We start from the raw sequence: 20,280 nt of genomic DNA, 5'->3' as shown, positions 1-20,280 counted from the left end.
AGGGAAATTATGTGGGAAGGGGCACAGACCTTCCATGCTCTCTGAGCATGCTACTCTCCCTAAATTTCATCAACATGGAATCTCCTAGAACAATTTTTTTTTTGAGGAAGATTAGCCCTGAGCTAACTACTGCCAATCCTCCTCTTTTTGTTGAGGAAGACTGGCCCTGAGCTAACGTCCATGCCCATCTTCCTACAGTTTATATGCGGGACGCCTACCACAGCATGGCTTTTGCCAAGCAATGACATGTCTGCACCTGGGATCTGACCTGGTGAACCCCAGGCCACTGAGAAGTGGAACGTGCGAACTTAACTGCTGCACCACTGGGCCAGCCCCCACTTAGAACAAATTTTAAGGAAACTAAATTATCTTCAGAAAAGATGTGATACCATATTTGCTGGAATGTTCCTTTTCAAATAATCTTAGTTGAGTTCAATGTTAGATGATTTTAGAACTATGTTTAAAATAAATTGCTTAATATTAAATGAGACATGAATTTGGGCACTTTAAAAAACATATTTTCTGGGGCTGACCCCGTGGCCGAGTGGTTCAGTTTGCACGCTCTGCTGCAGGTGGCCCATTGTTTCGTTGGTTTGAATCCTGGGCGTGGACATGGCACTGCTCATCAAACCACGCTGAGGCAGCGTCCCACGTGCCACAACTAGAAGGACCCACAAGGAAGATTATATAACTATGTACCAGGGGGCTTTGGGGAGAAAAAGGAAAAAAATAAAATCTTTAAAAAAGAAAAGAAAACATATTTTCTGATGTTCATTCCATGTAACTTACACTGAGCAGCTCTGGCAGTTATACTTACAGGAATATCCAGCACCTAGTTCGTCTTGTGTCTTGCATTGCTGTCCATTCAAAAGCAATGTTGTTTTTCGTGAAGTGAATCTCTTCAAAAATGACAGCTTGAAGTTCTCATTTGACTAATTGGTAGTTTTTCTTCAAATTAGCTTTTTCAATGAGTGAATAAGAAGGTATTCCTCTGTCTGTCCTGTCTTCTCTTCTGCTCCACTCTAAAAAACTAAATGTGAAACATGACCATTGTCTGCTTCTTTATCTTTTATGATAAAAAAATTGCTAAATAAGGATGGTGATTCTCTATTTCTTTAACATGCTTTAGTTTTTACATATATGAGAATAGGCTACATTATTATTCTTCATTGTTGGCAATTTTGAAATTAGTAGACAAATGTTTACCTGGAATCCATTGACTTTGTTATAAAACAAACAAATTAAAAGGAGAGAAATGAGATTCTCTCAATGGACGTTTTCCTCTATTAAGGATGTTATTGGTGGAGGATATTTAGTAGGTGCTAAGTAAATGTTTATTGAGTGATGAATGATAGGGAGTTAGATTTCCTTTTTAGTGCCTAATACACTCATTAGCCCTAAGCATACTCTTGTGAACATCTATACTCCTCTTCACACATGATCATTAAATATTTTTAAGCGGGGAAAAAAACCCTGACCAGAAAAAAAATTCTGTAAAAATTTCCAACTTATGTTTACGTGTCAGCAGCTTTGCATTTACTGCTAAAAATAACCCACATATGCACTCTTTTTATTGTGATTATCGATGTAATGCGATGGTACATGTCTGAACCTTCTGGATTACAGTCATCACTACTTGCACTCATTGGGTTTTCTATTTAAATTGATAAATGGCATTTTCCTAGTATCTCCAAAATGGTACAGATCATTAAGAGAGCCTAATATCCAACAACTGGATGTTATCTGGGTAGGTGGGGCGTGCACATTTAGTGCTAAGTCATATAATTGTACTTGGCTTTGAGCTGTATTGGTTTGAATATGAATACTTCTTTTATACTTTAACAAAATATGAAAGTGTACTGAACAACTCACAGAAAAGAGGTGAAAAGATTACATATGGCTATCTGATGGTTCCTTTTGTTTCTTAAATAGGAATTCAGGGATGTAAAAATGTGCTGCAGTATCCTTCCTATAGGAGAGACTGCTTTAGTGTCTAAATTCACGCTGCCCTGGAAGGCAGGGCATTTAAACCTCTTTTCCTTCCATCATGTCTTGACTGGAAATCTGTGTTCAGGGTACAACCTCAGAAATGGGAAAAGACAACTTGGATTTAAATTCAAACAAACTTGGATAAAAAATTAACAAGTCAATATACATGAAAAATATTTATAAAATCCTATACTTTCAGTCTTGTTAAGATTTTAAAAATGATTTGGGTTAACTAATATGGATGGAAAACATACTTCCAGCCATTCATTGGATTTGCGAGATGATGCTCGACTTAATTTGTTTGCTGATGGGACACTCATGATCAGGAGCACTCAAGAGTCCGACCAAGATGAATGTCAGTGTGTGGCCAGAAACGTGGCTGGGGAAGTCAAGACGCAGACTGCCATGCTCAGCTACTCCAGTCTTCCAGGTAAATTTTTTTTTCCTGATTGAACTTAATGTAAATGCATCAGTTTATCCAGTAGTTATTTGCACTAGCAAATGACTTTATATTGCTTCTTTAAATTATGTAATGAATAAAAGTGAAAAATTTGGCATTGTCTATCACTTCCTAATCTTCTTTTGGAGAAACTTGAATTTTTGTCTCTTTTTTTTTTGAGGAAGATTAGCCCTGAGTTAACATCCGCCACCAATCCTCCTCTTTTTTTGCTGGGGAAGACCGGCCCTGAGCTAATATCCATGCCCGTCTGCCTCTACTTTATATATGGGACGCCTGCCACAGCATGGCTTGACAAGTGGTGTGTAGGTCCACACTCAGGATCCGAACAGGCGAACCGTGGGTGGCTGAAGCAGAATGTGTGAGCTTAACTGCCTGCGCCACCACGCAGGATCCTGAATTTTTTTCTCTGCAAGTCTATTTTAATTTCCTGCTTTAGTTCTTTTCTGGTCACCATGGATGCTGTTCTGGGACTTTGCTATTCTCCTGTGAATTACCCATCCAGCTTCCTCAGAAGATGACCTAGCATCTTGAAGCTGAGGGAAATGGTGGCATCAAAGCAGGAATACCATCCTTTCTAACAATTCATTCAATTATTCATTCATAATTAATTTATTCAGCAAATATTCACTGAATGCCTGCTGAAATAGCTGTTGAAGATTGCATAGTTAGCAACCACACTCCTTTAACTTTCCAGGAGTGATAATTTCAATAGTTTATATAAACCAGACACAATAACTGTGACGAATTTTTATTAATGCCTCTTTAAGATGATGGAAATAGTGAGACACCGTCCCTCATCTTACTGAGTCTATAGTCTGATAGGCGATAGCCATAATTCAACAAAATGACAAGTTTTGTGATGGGTAAGGAGAGGGGATAGAAGCATAAAAGACAGTTATGTGCTAGTAAATGCTTAAAAACTGGCTCTGAGGAGTGAAAAGGAAGCCCTGATTTGCAGCATTTGCCATTTTTCTGGGATATAAATAATCCCACCATGGGCAATTTCAAGTTACTGACATGGCACACTGAACATTTCCACCATGAAGACGTAATCGATGTAAATAAGCTCAAGACTCTAGATAACAGTAAAATGTAAAATCATTAGAAGTGATGAATTTCAGAATTTATATTTGATATTAATGAGATTTATTTAGTTGTAAGTTTATATAATTTAATTTTTAGTAATGGCTATGCTTAACAACCAGCTTGCAAAATTCTGATCATTTGATAGCTGGTTCTCAAGAGCCAGCTCCAGCACCCCTGACAGAGGAAGAGCCCTGGGGCAGTATTGGAAAGCTGTGTTCATTCAGTGACATCTAAGCAGAAAGCAAGGACAAGTAGGGGAAAGCCAGATAAATAGGGTGGAAACATTATTTTAGCAGAAATGGCAGTAAGGGAAGACAAAGCAGGGCACATTCAAGACATGGAAGTTCTTGATGCCTAGAGGATACACACGAAGAGCTGGGAGTTACATGAGATTTGGCGAGGCGGGAGGTAGAGTCAGGTCATTCGGGCTATTCATGACTGCACCTAAGAGTGATCAAAATTAGATGGTTTTTTTTTTACACTAAGATCTCTCCAGCAGCAGTTTGGAGAAGAAGCAGGAGGTTAGGGCAAGATGAAGAAGTTAGCAGTCTGTGGCAATGGTGCAGAAGAGAGTGGTCGCATGGGTAAGGTAGTGATAAACAGAATAGAGAAAATGGCGCTGAATCAAGAGTTATTCCAGGATAAATATGCACCTAACTCTAATATAATGATTTCCAAAGTATATTGTATTATTACAGACTATATGTTTTGTCCTCTGTCCTCATAGTTAAAGCATGAGCATACGAGGAAACGAATGTGTCTTGTGCATCTTTATATCTCTCCAATATGTAACATTTTACTAGCATACTTAAGACATTCAGTATTGTTAAAATTCAATCAAACCTTCACCATTGAATTAGATTAAATCAATTTATCTCAAGTCTTCAGGGTATGTTGGTCACAAGGTGGCTCCTGTAACCCAAACCATGCCTGAATTCCAGATAGCAAACAGAAGGAAGAGCAATGACTAGATAGTCTTTGCCCCTTTATTTGGGAAGGAAACTCTTCCCAATGACATCTGTCGACATCTCATTGGCAGAACCGTGTCACATGAACACCATTAACTGCAGGGGAATTCAGAAAGGGGTTTTTTCAATGGGAACCTTTGAACATTTAGTCCCTAAAATAGGAGTAAGTGGGCACATAGCAGGGTCTATGATACAACATGGCATCAAAGCAAGCAGTTTTTTAAAAAAATTGTGTATTTATATCAAATCCAGATTTAATTTATTTTAGATTTAATTATTTCAGAATTTAATGGATGCATATAATTTTTTAGTACAAGGGCATTTTGAAATAACAATAATCTAAAACCCACAATGTAGAGTAAATAAACTTTCTTACTAGCTACTAGCTGTATTTTGTTTTGTTCCCTTCTAACCCTTAGCCAAGCCGAGTTTTGTAATCCAGCCCCAGGACACAGAGGTTTTAATTGGCACCAGCACAACTTTGGAATGTATGGCCTCTGGCCACCCACAGCCCCATACTACTTGGACCAGGGGCGATGGAGAGGCGCTGGATGGATCCAGGCACCTGGCTACTACCGGAGGACTTTACTTGCAGAACATCACACTGCAGGATCATGGTCGATTTACCTGTCACGCCAACAATGATCAAGGCTCTGTTCAAGCTACAGCAAACATAATTGTACAAGGTATGGGAGCAGAAGGGCATGATTGAAATGTTCATGCTGCCACACTCAGGAAATTATTTTTCAAATTAAAAAATAATGTCATGTAACTCAATGGAGAGATATTTTTATTTGCCATTTATTTTTTGGCACAATAGAATTTTAAAGACTAATCTGCTGCACTTTAAAACTTGGATTTTTTTATCACTTCAATCTTTTTCTAAATGCCATAATCAACTATTAGCAAAAAAGGAGGTGAAGTCATTAATCTGGCTGTAAACTGTCAAAACATATTTGTGCTTCAGAGTACTTCACGGGTAGAAGAAAGATAATCCAGCTATGAAAGTGAAAAGGCTGTGCCCTGGGTCCACAGTCACTTACCAAGCTGTCTACTCAACATAGCTTAGGAATACACTGGTGGCTCTTACAAGTTGCCTGGGCTGGGTAACAAAAGCAATAAGACTATTCTGAACACAATAGATAATTTATATTCACGAGCATGCAATCATGTTGGAAAGAACTTCCGTTTTTCTGCTATTCTTTTGTTCTTAGCCTGGGGCTGCCCCTTCCTTTCTGTTGTGTGTATGTCTTGGGGGGGTGTGCACTCAACATTCCTTGTGTGCTTAGAGGTTTATTAAACAGCAGAATATAAGTATTATTGGAGCAAAGTCAAAAGTCCTGTTCTAGCCAAATCGGTTTTTCAATATATGACGAGAGTATAATAACTTACAATTATCCATTTTAAGGGTTTTCTGGAGCTATGGGCCTTATAATTTAGATAAGAAATTTTATAGTTTTACTTAACATATTTGCATATGATGTTATCTATCAAAAAACCAGGTTCTCGGAAATACAGAACAAAAGCTGTTTAGAAATATGGAACTGACAAGCCCAGTTCAGTACTGGAGTTGCGACAAGTTTAGGGTAGTGAGTACCAGCTGCTGCAAGCAGTGGAATTGACCCATCAAGGCACAGTGCCCATCCATCCTAGGTTTCCAGCATTTAGTAAATGTTGTCTGAGTTGAGTTGTTTAGCATCAACTCCTTAAGTAGCAATAGATCAGTAATTTCTTGTGTCTGTTGATATGTCTGAGGAAAAAATTGTTTTCCCTTAGAAATGTTAATATCATGAAAAACATTTTCTGTGCTCTAAAAAGAAGGTATAGGAATGAAAAGTTTTCTTGAAGCCTTTGGTAATTCCTGAGGGAAATTACTTTTAAAGGCCCAAACATCATTTTTACACTTTCAGTGTGTCGGGATTGAAAAATGCTTTCAAAAAAACAGTTTGGTTTAGTTTTGTTGCATTATTTTATAAGCATTTATTATGCACTTATATACATTATATATATTGAAATGTATACATATATATTTACTATGTAATGTCTGGTTGTAGGAGCATAATACCTCGTCACACATTTGCACTCCAGCAGTCTCCTCTGTTGCACATAGGCTCGTCTTTTGTTTCTCAGCTTCTTATATTTAGCTTCTGCTTTTCTATTTGTTTGTCTCCATCAGCTGATGATTAGCTAAACTCTCATAACATCTCTGGTCCTGTGCATTTCTCACACTACAACACGCTCACGAGTTCTTTCTGTGAGTCAGTTTGCACTGACCTTGCCTTCTGCTTTTCTTCTGTCCCCTGAAACTGTGTTCTATGTTACTTGCAGATCTATGTCAAGATTTTTAATTGGTCTTGAAATGGACCATTAATCATTCAGTTCATTTATAAAAGAAACTTCTTTTATTTGACTAGTGCATAAACTGAATATTTTGAGATGTATCCCTTTTGTGTCATCTTAACAGATGTTCCATCAATTTTCTTTAGTTCTCTTTGTGCCCATTTAAGCCAAGAGTACAGTTATCCACAGATTAATTTCCTTCCCTAGACTGGCTGAACGAATGATAAATAAAAAGGAAAAACAAGTAGCTTCAATGAAAGGCGTGAATCACAGTGTGGGGTACTTAAGTGAAAGGTCTATAGTCATCAACAAAATAAATAAAAATTCTTCCTTTGGATAAGGCATCATGATCGTGGATTTTGTAAAATCCACCAGAAGGGTGAGTTTTAATAAAATAGTAAAAACTTCATCTAAGCACCTGCTGTTTCAGCATTGGAAGTAGGACTGATGGCCACAGTTCTACGTAGAAGATCCAGAAATGTCAACTCATCATTCTAGTCTAATTCCTCCCGCCCACACCACCTGCTTTTGTGATTTGGGTTTTCTCTCCATTAGATCAAAATTTCTTCATTGATCTAGCAGTTAATCATTTTAGTATTAGGGGTAAATGTAAAATGATAATGTACTTATATTTTTCCTGTTTTTTGGTAGGATATGGAATCCAGGGAAATTTAAAGAAATTTTTTTTGAGAGCACATGAGATATAACAATGCTTTTCACCTCGACTTGGCTTATTGTTGGTTTTAGTTATTATTAAAAAGTTGAAATCAAATTTCCCAATATTGGTGTCTTGACTAAATGACTTGTCTTTACTATCAATTTTTATTATATAGCTCTTTTACTGTGTCATGGATTCCTTTTTTAATGTAGAGATATTTTTGTTCATTTCAAGCAACTCCTGGTAGTTTTAAGAGTTAGTGTAATGTTCCGGAAAGAAAATCAGGCTGGGGGTTGAGTGACCTAGATTCTCACACTGCCATATATTAGCTCTGACTGAGAGTAATTCAATTCAGCCTCCCCCAGCCTGAGTTTCTTCATCTGCAGAACATGGAGGCTGGGACTGTGGGTTGTTTTCCAGGTCGGCTTTACTGGAAGGCAAATAAGACAAGTATTTTGCAAGCATTCCTGAGGGCTTTCATGAATTTGGGTGACCTAATAATCTATCTACTAGCAGAGTTATTTATCCCAGTGCCTTACTTAGAATTGAAAACTTTTAAACACCTGTAATACTTGAATACAATATGAAATATGAAAAATACACTGCCAAATATTATTTATTTTAGCATGTTTCTTGTATTTGCAGATGGTGGGTGGGAGCACAGAGTAGCAAGAGTTGTGAAAAGATCTCACTTCAAAGAGAAGTGATTTGTCAGGTCATCTCAGAAAGCTGTTTCTAAATTGTCATCACTTAGGTATTGTTAAAGATCGTTGTGCCCTTGCCACATTGGTTTATTTTTCATATTAATAAGAGTCATGAACAGACACTATAACTGTATATCAGCACTAGCTATTCATTATTCAAGCAAAGTCAACCGTCAAAGATCTGAATATTTGGAAATCTCTGGATTTTGACTTAACTGTGACTTTTCAAAGGCGTCATATCATGTATTGTGGGGAACATTCATCTTAAGGAGCATAGTTGTTTTTTCTGAAATTAATACAGAAACATATAAAATTTTATTCTGTATGTGAAATTTTAGAGAAAATGATTTTGTTAATGATTCAAATATGATTTGTAGTCTTAAATGTCTCTAGTACAGCCAATAAATGACACCTATGAGGATTTAATCATATGAAGCCTCTTTCATAAGATATAGAAAAAATTCTTTTTTATTGACTACTGCTTTTCTGCTTTGCAAACCAGATATGCATGTTTCTGGTTTCCTTGCAAGCAGGCACAAACATACACAAGCACTTACATGCTCTTAATATCCTTCACCATAAATAATTGGAAACAAATTCTAACTACACAAGATATTTAAATATATTTCCTTTTCTCTCTTACTAAAACTTATAAAATAATTTTCAATTTTGGTGTAATTTTTCATTCTCCTTAGCTCCTCCACAATTTACAATGAGCCCAAAGAATCAAGTGGTGCTAGAAGGACATGCTGTAGAATTTCTTTGTGAAGCAGAAAGCAACCCACCTCCAGGAATTGCCTGGACAAAAGCAGGTATTACCATATCTACAACCAATTGTGTGAAGAAATAAATATCTTCTTTTTAGTGGAGTGTAAAACGTAGTTTAAACTAATTATCATAGGTATATCATGGACGTGAAAACATCACCCAGAAAATAATCTTTGATTTAAGTGTGTCATCATAATTTCTGTGATGGTTTAAGTTTCATCATTTGAATGTGTGGTCTTCTTTACATCATCCTCTCTGAAACTCAGTTTCCTGATTTTTAAAAGACAATTACTGGACAGTTCAGTGATTTGGAACATTTTTTAAAAGTGGCAAAATTCTCTTTTAGTAAAAAATGAAATTGTAAATGAAATGGAATCATAAGGGAAGCTCTAACATTAAATGGATAAAAGAGAGCTGCTGTCACTGACGTGTGGGTAGAGTGTGGGGCCTGGCAGGTGGGGGCCACCTTCCCCGCCAGAGGGCCCGGGCACTTCCAGGGAACTTTACAGAACAAGGTTGACAGTCTATGAGATGAGAACTTGTCTAAGATTTCTCTGGGCTTGGAATTCCTAACTTCTACATTAGTTTAGGTATCAGCTTAAATTCTAAATACATCAACATTTGTGAATTTCTCTTGACTAAAGTTTTTGCTCTGGTCTTTACAAGATTAGAGTGGGTAGGAAGTGGACTTCGGAGCCAGGAAGCTGAGTCACATTCCCACAACCTTGTTTATTAGTTGTAGGACCTTGATCAAGCTATTTAACAGCTTTTACCAGTCTCCTCATTTATATGCTGCGGGTGGTGATGTCTCCTACACCATAGGGTGGTTGTGGGGACTGATTTGAATGTATTTATACTCATATACATTTAAAACAGTGGCTGGCACATAAGTGTACATACTCAATAAAGGTTAGCTATTATTTTTTCCTTCTATAACAAGACATTTAATACAGCACAGATTTTCACTGAAATACTTAAGAATGACAACTTATTTGCTTGTTAGTAACTACAGAGAGTGTAGGCTGAGTATAAGCTCAGAGGTAAGAAGTACAATGATGGCCTGAGGTGTGGCTGTCAGGATTATCAGTGTCACAAAAATCTGCATTCTTGATATGCTATCTCAGCCCTTTAAATGTTATAAATCTATAATGTTTTTATGTTCCAAATATTGCATACATGATTTAAACAAGTGTTATGGAGGTATTTGAAAGTTTCATTTAATAATCATTATGCAGATAATTTAGGAATAAAAACTTTTTCAGTATAAACAAATGCAAAAGTAATTTCTCTCCTAGCCAAATTTTGCCTTTTTGTCCTACATTGAGTAAGGGATTAGGGGGATAATGCTACAGAAGAAGATGTGGGTAAGCCTATGTAATGCCTCATATGTCTTCTTAGGAATTTTAGTTTTTATTCTAAGAGTAATAGGAGCCACTGAAAGCAAGAGTGAGATTGTGAGTAGTCTGGTTTTGAAATTTGCCCTTTAACTGGGATAAGTAAAACTGAGGGGCCCACATGAAGGTGGGGGAATTTGTTAGGAGGCTGAGCTGTTCTCCTGTTGGGGATCAGTCAAGAGGGTTTCCTGGATGCGATGTTAGGGAGAGGCCATCACAGTATTTATTCCCTGACACCAAGGACTTCCTGAAGGACAGTTTCCAACCTCTACCCAGGACAATTATACATTTCTAGCTTTCGCATTTTTGAGCCATACACATGCAATACAAAGTACTTTCTTTCCCTCTTTGCAGGAGGGTCAGCATACAGTTCTCTCCTCGGGCACTTTGAGAATTGACAATGTAGTGCATCATGATCAAGGCCAATATGACTGTCAAGCAGTCAGTCCATTGGGAGTGAAAAAAGTGTCTGTCCAGCTGACTATAAAATCCAAAGGTAATGAGTGCTGTGATTGCGTTTGCACATCCTGAAGAGAATGTCTCTTTCTTTCCCCAGTTTCATTGAGAAGTACTTGACATACATCACTGTATAAGTTTGAAGTATACAGCAGGATGGTTTGATTTACATATATTGTAAAACAATTACCACAATACATTTAATTAACATCCATCATAACATGTAGACAGAATAAAAAGAAAAAAAATTTCTCCTTGTGATGAGAACTCTTAGGATTTACTCTCTTAACAACTGTCCTGTATATCATACAGCAGTGTTAGCGATAGTCATCCTGTTGTACTGTACATCCCCAGTACTTATTCATCTTACAACTGGAAGTTTGTACCTTTTGACCACCTTCCTCCAATTCTCCTCCCCACACCCTGCACCTCTGGTAACTACAAATCTGATCCCTTTTTCTATGAGTTTAGTGTGGGGTTTTGTTGTTGTTGTTGTTGTTTTTAAGACTCTACATATTAGTAAGATCATACAGTATTTGTCTTTCTATGCCTGGCTTATTTCACTCAGCATAATGCCTTCAAGGTCCATCCATGTTGTTGCAAATGGTAGAATTTCCTCATTTTTTATGGCTGAATAATATTCCAGTGTGTGTGTTTTGTGTTTGTGTACCACATCTTCTTTATCCATTCACCTATGAGTGGTTACTTACCTTGTTTCCAGGTCTTAGCCATTATAAATAATGCTGCTATGAACATGGGGTGCAGATATCTTTTTGAGTTAGTGCTTTTGTTTCCTTTGGATATATTCCCAGAAGTGAAATTGCTGGATCGTAAAATACTTAGGAATAAATTTAACGAAGGAGGTGAAAGATCTCTACTCTGAAAACTATAAGACACTGATGAAAGAAATCAAAGATACAAATAAATGGAAAGGTATCTTCTGTTCCTGAATTAGAAGAACTAATATTGTTAAAATGTGACTACTACCAGAGCATCTGTAGATTCAATGCAATCTCTATCAAGATTTCAATGGTATTTTTTACAGAATAGAAAAAAACACTCCTAAAATTTATCTGGAACCACAAAAGACCCCAAATAGCCAAAGAATTCCTGAGAAAGAAGAATAAAGCAAGAAGCATCATACTTCCTGATTTCAAGATATAATATAAAGCTGTAGTAATTAAAAAAGTATGATACTGGCATAAAAACAGTCCAGTGGAACAGAATCAAAAGCCCAGAAATAAACCCAAGCACATATGGTTAACTAACATTTGATGAGGGAGCCAAGAACACTCAATGGAGAAAAGACAGTCTCTTCCATAAATGGAGCTTGGAAAATTGGATAATCACATGTAAAAGAATGAAACTTGACCCCTATCTTACACCACTTACAAAAATTAACTCAAAATGGATTAAAGACTTACATGTAAGATTTGAAACTGTGAAACTCCTAGAAGGAAACATAGCAAAAAAGCTTTTTGACGTGGGTCTTGGTAGTGATTTTTTGGAAATCATGCCTAAAGTATAAGCAACAAAATAAAAAATAAACAGTGGGACTACATTAAACTGAAAAGCCTCTGCACAGCAAAAGAAACCATCAACAAAGTGAAAAGATGACCTATGGAATGGGAAAAAAAATCTTCAGACTTATGATGTCAAAGCATTACTTTGGCATATCATAAATAGTAGTATTCTGGAATGAGGTAGTGTTATTTGTCCCTAGTTTATTGTTCACTGACATGTAAAAAATGAGAAAACTCAAGGTTTAAATTTTTAAAGATAATTCCAACATAAGAATGAAAAATGCTTCTTATTGAATACTATTGAAATTTCTTAGTTCCTGGCTTATGTGGAAATGAAGGAACTTAATTACAGTATCTATAGCACCTAAATTACATTTTCAACACTGCTTTACATTTAAATATATTTTCCTAAGTTTCTCCACAAGTTTGCTATAATTTGTTTTGATGTGGTAAATCTGAATTCAGAGATAACACATATTTAGAAAAGAGCATATGAAAGTAGAAACAAACTACTGCCAGACACAGCAGTGTAGGTGTGAGAAGAAGCACCAGTAACGTTGAAGTGTTTCTGATGCTGGGACACACGTGAGACTACCTTGAGCCAAGGTCTGTGTCTGGTCTATTATCGATTCCACTCTCAGTGTATTTTAGAGATATCAAATGCTTGTTTTTTTCTGTGGAAGTTGAGGTTCTATGAAAGAAAAAAAGATGAGGGTGTGCAAATAGCAACTCAAAGGCAAGGGAAAACCTGAAACTACTGTTGTAGAAAGATGAAGGGATATGACAAGCCCTTAGAAACCTCCACTTCTTTGGCTCATTTTGTCTAAGAGGAAATGCTGAAAGGTGGTCTGCAAAATGTTTAGAGCTACTTTTGAACTGGATTTCAGCTAGCCAAAAAATCAGGAGGTTTTTACCTTAATATCTTTTTTAAAAGGAGGACATTTTTTTTTTAATTCCTTTTAACTATTTGTTTCTATGTCATTTCACTGGCCTGTCTCATGTTTACCCCTGATGTCCCTTTCTGTGTTTTCCTCCCAGAGATGCTTCTAACCTTTAGTTAGGCAATGGTTTTATTTTTTCCTCTAATATTTTGCTCAACTATATGGAAATATATTATAAATGGTAGATAAAACTGGTAATTTTATAGAAACATATAGTGGCCAGCCCCATGGCCGAGTGGTTAAGTTCGCACACTCTGCTTCAGTGGCCAAGAGTTTCACCAGTTTGGATCCTGGGCACAGACATGGCACCGCTCATCAAGCCATGCTGAGGCAGTGTCCCACATGGCACAACCAGAGATGCTCACAACTAGAATACACAACTATGTACTGGGGAAAAGAAGAAAAAAAAATAAGATTGGCAACAGATGTTAGGTGCTAGTCTTAAAAAAAGAAAGAAAAAAGAAACATGTAGTATAGTTAATGAAAACTAATTCCAGAAGAGGTAGAAATCCAAACAGAATATAGCAGGGTAGCAAAAGAATTGCCAAAGATCAGAGCACTGCAGATACCCTGCTGTTACTCTCTGGCATGACTGTATAGATTGTTAATTACTCTGAATATTAAACTGTGAAAAAGCTAACCCAATAAAAGCATATAGTCAGGTGGTTTCCCAAAGAAAACCATCACATCTTTAAATAGCAAAGAATTCCAATGCTATTCAAATTGTTTCAGGGATTGGAAAGTAATGAACGCTATAAAATATTTTTAGTGAAACAAGAATAGTCTTGATAATGAAATCCTAAGAATTCATTAAAATATAAAAGAAGAAATCTATCTCATATATCTATGCAAAAACTCCAGGAATGTAAATAAATATAATCATAAATCATAAAGAATCCAGTAGCACATTTAAAAAGTTTAATCCACAACTGTGGTGTTTATCCAGAAATTCAAGGATAGTACAATAATAGGAATGCTATTAATATTTTTACCAAATTAATAGATTTAGGGAGAAAAATCATGATTCTTTCCATAAACACTAAAAAGACATTTGATAAAATTCAACATTCATTCTCATTAAAAATGCAGTATAATAGGTCTGAATAGACATTTCTTCAATGTAATAAAATAGATCTACTGAACTCATTAGCCAAAATCCTGCTTAATAGAAAAATTATATGAAAATTTTCACTAAAGAGAGGAAAAGACCAATGACTTCTGCTATCATTACTTTCCTTTAATACAGATTTGGAGAGACAGGTAATTATAATTAGCCAAGAGACACAAGAAAGAATAACCAGGAAAATTCAAAAAAAGAACCATAGTTAAGGAGTACTAATCACACTAAATAATAAAATACATAATAAAACTACAATAATTAAAACAGTACCCAGATATTGTACTAAGACGCAATATGTAATCTACAAGTAGATTCAATTACACGAGACCATAATGTATGAAAAAGATGACATTTCCTCTTAGTAAGGAAAAGATAATAATTCAATAAAAGATTGGGGGTGGGGATCGGCCTGTGGCATAAGCTCCACTTTAGTGGCTTGAGGTTTGCCAGTTCGGATCCTCGGGGTGGACCTACATACTGCTTATCAAGCCACTCTGTGGCAGGTGTCCCACATATAAAATAGAGGAAGATGGGGACAGATGTTAGCTCAGGACTAATCTTCCTCAAAAAAAAAAAACGATTTGGGGATAACTGGGTAGATATATGAAAGTACAGTTGAGTGCATATCACACAGATTTCGTTCTGGAGAAGTTCTTCCACCTCAGCCAGTGTGTGTGCCTGGCCCTCCTGACCTGTGTCACTGCCTCTCCTACACAGATCTCCACTGAGTCTTCTCTGCTTTCGGTAGCCTTCCTTTAACTTTTTTGGTGGAGTGAGCTTTAGCGTTCCCCTAGCTTTACCGAAAATAAAACAATAGTTTTATAAACAAAACTGGTAGTACATTTCAGTTTCTCATTCTCCCTGTTGCTGTTTGATGATTTTCTTTTTTAAAGAAAGAGGAAATGCCACTATTATCCTGCCAAACCACAAGACTCCAAATCTTTTTTTCTAAATGTAAATTTCACAGTGTACTCATAGTTCTTTTCCTTGCTGTCTCAGTGCGAGCTGCAGTGGTGACTCCAGTGGGTGGGTCCATCTGAGATAGGGACTGGGAGTAGGCAAGCCTTAGTTTGGTCTTCCCATGCTTCTTTTTATCTTTTAATTCTTCCTTCCTAGTGATGGCACAGAAGGAGAGAGGAAGAGATAGGCAGATTGATTGGCGGCCAGTGAGTGGCAAGATGATCCTCTCTTTTTTGTTGCTGCTGGGTTTTGTCTGGTCTTGTCATCAGGGTCTTCTGCATGGCCACTTCTCCAGCATTCATATGTATTATTCAGAGACCACATTGAGGTCCCTCTACTACTCAGTTCTCTGGAATGGGAGACCCAGCTCCAACTTCTGGCCTCTCAGGCAACCTTGTTTCTTCTTACAGTCTATTCCACAGTCCCTGCTGACAGGGTTTCCTCACTCAATGGGTGGTCATGCTAGGGGTATTACTGATTAGAGAGAAAAGACAAATCACGTACAGCAATTAAATTAACAGCAGATTTCATATCAGTATCAAATAATAATAACTATTATTATTTAGATGCGTGCTGAACAAAAATCACGTAATTAAATATTACCTAGCAATGGAATATCAGTTGCGAAAATGGTTATTGAAATTAAAGTGGTATAATCCTCTTGTATATCTAAGGTGAAGGATTGGTTAATCTATTAATTCCAGCCTTTTAAAAGAGCAAATGCAAAAATATCAAGGGTAAGTAGCAAAAAATAAAAATATGGTTATAAGTTTCAATCAGACAAGTGAAAAAGATGGAATTAGAAAACCAAGAAATTAATTCTTTTCATAAAAGATAAGAAAGGAGAAAAAGTCTGGTAGTTAATTTGTAGACCAATTCTATAAATGTTCTAAGATAAAGATCAATCCAGTCTTGTACAAACTCTTCCAGAGAATGGAAGACAGAATAGTCTCCAACTTTAACTAATAAAAGACATTGTGAGAAAAAGCTCTGAATAATCTTTATCAAAACTGAACCCACTGACATTAATAGACTAATGGAGGACGTCATGATTGTAATAGATACAGAGAAAACATTTGACTAAATTTATCATCCATTCATTATTAGGAAGAATTTGGCACTATAAAATAAACAACTAAAATGTTTTCAAAAAAGAAAAGCATTTTTTGTAGGAAAAATACAGGAAATAATATTTTTCAAGATGAAATGTTAGAGGGGCCCGCTCCGTGGCAGAGTGGTTAAGTTCGTGCTCTCTGCTGCCGCGGCCCAGGTTTGGATCCTGGGTGCAGACATGGCACCGCTGGTCAGGCCACGTTGAGGCGGTGTCCCACATCCCACAACTAGAAGGACGTGCAACTAAGATATACAACTGTGTGTGTGTGGGGGGGTGGTTGGGGAGATAAAGCAGGAAAAAAAAAAAAAAGATTGGCAACAGTTGTTAGCCCAGGTGCCAATCTTTAAAAAAAAAAGAGATAAAATGTTACAAATATCCCCTTTGGAATTAGAAAGAAGATTGCATTTACTCAATGCTGTAATGGAAGGTCCTAGCCTGTGAAAAAAGGAAAGAAATAGAAGCAAATATTATGAATTTAGAAGGAATACATACAATTTTATTATTTATGTATAATAGGCTTTCCTCATACAGAATTCAAAAACATCTACAAATAGACTAGCAGAAATTATCAGAGTTTAGCAAGATCATGGGATAGGACATCAACAAGTTAAAATTATTTTCCTTTCTACAGGCCAGCAACAAACAGAATACCTAATTTTATTTTTAAAATGATACTCCTCAAAATAGCAAGACAGTTTAATTTAGTTAAAAATAAATCGACATTAGTGTTGACCATAAGTACAGTGTTGTACAGCAGATCTCTAGAACTTAGTCGTCTTGTTTATATCCCTTTATACCCCTTGATTAATAACTAAAAATTCGTGAAGAGGGTAGATCTCGTGTTAAGTGTTTCTATGACAGTAAAATAAATTTTTAAATAAATAAATAAACCTAACAAAATATGTGCAAGAACTGTGTAGAAAAAGAATAAAACATCATTGAAAAAAATAAAACGTCATTGAAAGAAACTGAAGAAGACAAATACTTAGTATTGTAAAGATGTTAATCCTTCCAATATTGATTTATAAGTCAATACAATTTCAGTGAAAATCCTGAAAGGGTTTTTGGTGGAAGATGAAAGTCTGATTTCAAAATGCATATGAAAGAGCAAAGATCCAAGATAATCTAACAGCAAGATATTATAAATCGATAATAATTAACATATTGTATTATTGGCTCGGTAATTGCCAAGTTGACCAATGGAACAGAAAGAAAGATCATATATTACAGTGGTGGCATTACTCATTACAACAGAAAGTAGATCTCAATAGTGATGGGCTACTCATTATCCACAGAGAAAACATGAAATTTCATTCTTACTTTACTCTATACCCCCAAATCAATTCCAGATTAAGAAATGACTTTATTGTTAAAAAGAAAATATTTAAATATTTCTGAAAACAAATTTTGTGATAGTAATACAAAAGAATTTTTAAAGCAAGATATAAAAACCACTAGCCTATAAAAGATTAATAGTCTGTGTTAAAATTTATATCTTTTATTCATTTAAAACAAGTCAGAAACAGACAATATTGCAACACATATAACTGACAAATGTTTTTCTTGTTATCTGTACTATCTGAAGAATTCCCTAGTTCAATACCAAAAAAAGACAAATAAAATAGCAAATGGGGAAAGATAATGAGGATAATCTGGGAAAAAGTTAAATTTGTCCTGTAGAAAGGAAAATAATTTTAACTTGTTGATGTCTTATCCTGTGATTTTGCTAAACTCTTATAATTTCTGATAGTCTATTTGTAAATGTTTTTGAATTCTGTATGAGGAAAGCCTATTACACATAAATAATAAAATTGTATTTTTCCTTGTTGAGATTGAATGTAGATATCTAGGAGATGGTTGGTTTATGAGCATGGAGCTAAGTTGTACAGACCATGGTTGTGAATGAAGTCATTTACAGCTAAGGTGATATGTTGAATGAGAAGGTGAGAAGGCCAAGGATGGGACTTCCTTAGAGTGTAGAGGGATAGAAAAGCTCTGAATGGTATCATAAAGGAATGCCCAGTATGACACACAAACCCAGAGGAGACAAGAGTCTCAACAGCCAGGAAAAAACCTATCTCCAGAAGGAAAGAGTGATCAAATGTGTCAAAAGCCACCAAAATGTGCTTTCAATAAAGACTAGATTCTTTTTTTCTCTTTTTAAGATTCTGAATGTAAAGACCTAGACAAAAACACTTTTCATACAATCAAGTGAACCAAAGCCTTAATGGAAGTAGGCTAAGGAGTAAAGGAGTTAGGAGGTGATGAGCAGAGACTATTTGTTTTGCAAGAAATTTCTTCATGAAGAGAAGCAGTAAGAACCTGGCAGTCAAGATGGGGCAGGGACATGGGCCAATAAGCGGAAAAGTCTGTTTTTCTAAAGTATTTTCTGGAGGGAAGGAGAAGTCAGAAAGATGGAAGAGAGAGTGAGTAATGGATGGTTCAAGATCTCTCAGGTAGCAAGATGGGACAGAATTTCAAATCCCATGAAGCAATTTGCCTTTAAGATAAGAGAAGAGGTATTTCTTTAGTTTAGATGAGGAGAGGAGGGGAGCTAAGAATGGATGGATAGGTACCTCTAGAAAAGAGAAGGGGTATAGGAACTTGAGGAATTTATAGTCTGATGGCTTTTATTTTTTCTGTGAAGTAGAAGATGCCGATATTTTGTAGGAGAAGGGTGTGCCAAAAGATGAAGTAAGTGACTTGAAAAGGATAGTAAATGCTTAATTTAAAAAAATTATTGTTAAATAGGACCTGAAGTGACAAACCAGAACATATGACCATGCCAGATATTTTGCAGGGAGGGGTGAGGTATGTTGGGCAGAAGGACAATGGAGTAAAGGAGTTGGGAGTTTTGGAAGGAAAGTTGTAGAGGTGATAATCTTGGCTAAAAAGGGAAGAGAATGAAACTAGGAGCGTGTTGGTCAACAGACAAGAAGAAGAAGGTTCCCAGGAGTCTAGACGAAGTCAAAATGAGGAGATGAAAGAGTAATAGACAGAGGAGGTTTTGCTTTAGAGTGTGGTATTAAATATTTCCAAAAAATTTTAAGTGATGGTGCAACCTATAGTAACGAGTAGCTGTTGTGACACAAGGTGAAAGTGGATGGAGATACAGTAAATCAGATAACTGTGGCCATGACATGAAAGGTTAGATGTTAGAAATCTCTTGGTTGAATCAGGAGGGTCTCTGACTATTAGATCATTGGTCCCCATGAGATGTCCGTTGTCATTGACGTGAATCTAGCTGTTGTCAGGAATCTCTAAAGTCATGCTTTCAGCAAGCCAAATACATGTGTTAGCTTAGCATATAATGTAAGATTTTAATAAAACAAGATAAAATTCTCACTTTAAGAACAGCATCTTTTTATCTTAGTAATACATTTTTGATGTTGTCATATATTTTTATTTCAGTCATACAAAAAGATATCAAGAGATGTGATGAAAGCCCTTATACCCACTACTCAAATGAAGAAATAAACATTACAAATATCCTTAAAAATTGTTTATGTCTCTTTTCTTTTCTATCTGCTCTCAACTCCAACCTATGTGTTACTAACCTGGGTTTGCTGTTTATGATCTCCTTATGTGTCCACATAGTTGACATTTTAATTAAACTTTTTATTTTGAGATAATAGTACATTCACACTCAGTTGTAAGAGCTAACACAGAGAGATCCAGTATATCCTTTGTCCAATTTCCCTTCTTTCAAAACTAGTACAATACCACAACCAGAATATCGAAATGTCAAGATCCAGAACATTCTCATAACTACAAGGATTCCTCATGCTGTCCTTTTTTA

General features: G+C 36.1%; 1 protein-coding gene across 1 annotated transcript in view; it reads left to right on the top strand.

The window, feature by feature from the left end:
- The window catches only part of PXDNL (peroxidasin like), a 443,189-nt gene that overhangs the window by 318,041 nt on the left and 104,868 nt on the right, over positions 1 to 20,280 (top strand). Inside the window, 4 exon segments of the mRNA XM_046641842.1 lie at positions 2,250 to 2,419; positions 4,923 to 5,189; positions 8,901 to 9,043; positions 10,722 to 10,863. Coding sequence (XP_046497798.1) covers positions 2,250 to 2,419; positions 4,923 to 5,189; positions 8,901 to 9,043; positions 10,722 to 10,863 — 722 coding nt within the window.

The sequence above is a fragment of the Equus quagga genome, chromosome 16 (assembly GCF_021613505.1).
Source record: "Equus quagga isolate Etosha38 chromosome 16, UCLA_HA_Equagga_1.0, whole genome shotgun sequence".
Lineage (NCBI taxonomy): Eukaryota > Metazoa > Chordata > Mammalia > Perissodactyla > Equidae > Equus > Equus quagga.
The sequence above is the reverse complement of the archived record's forward strand: the minus strand, read 5'-3'. Positions and strand labels throughout refer to the sequence as shown.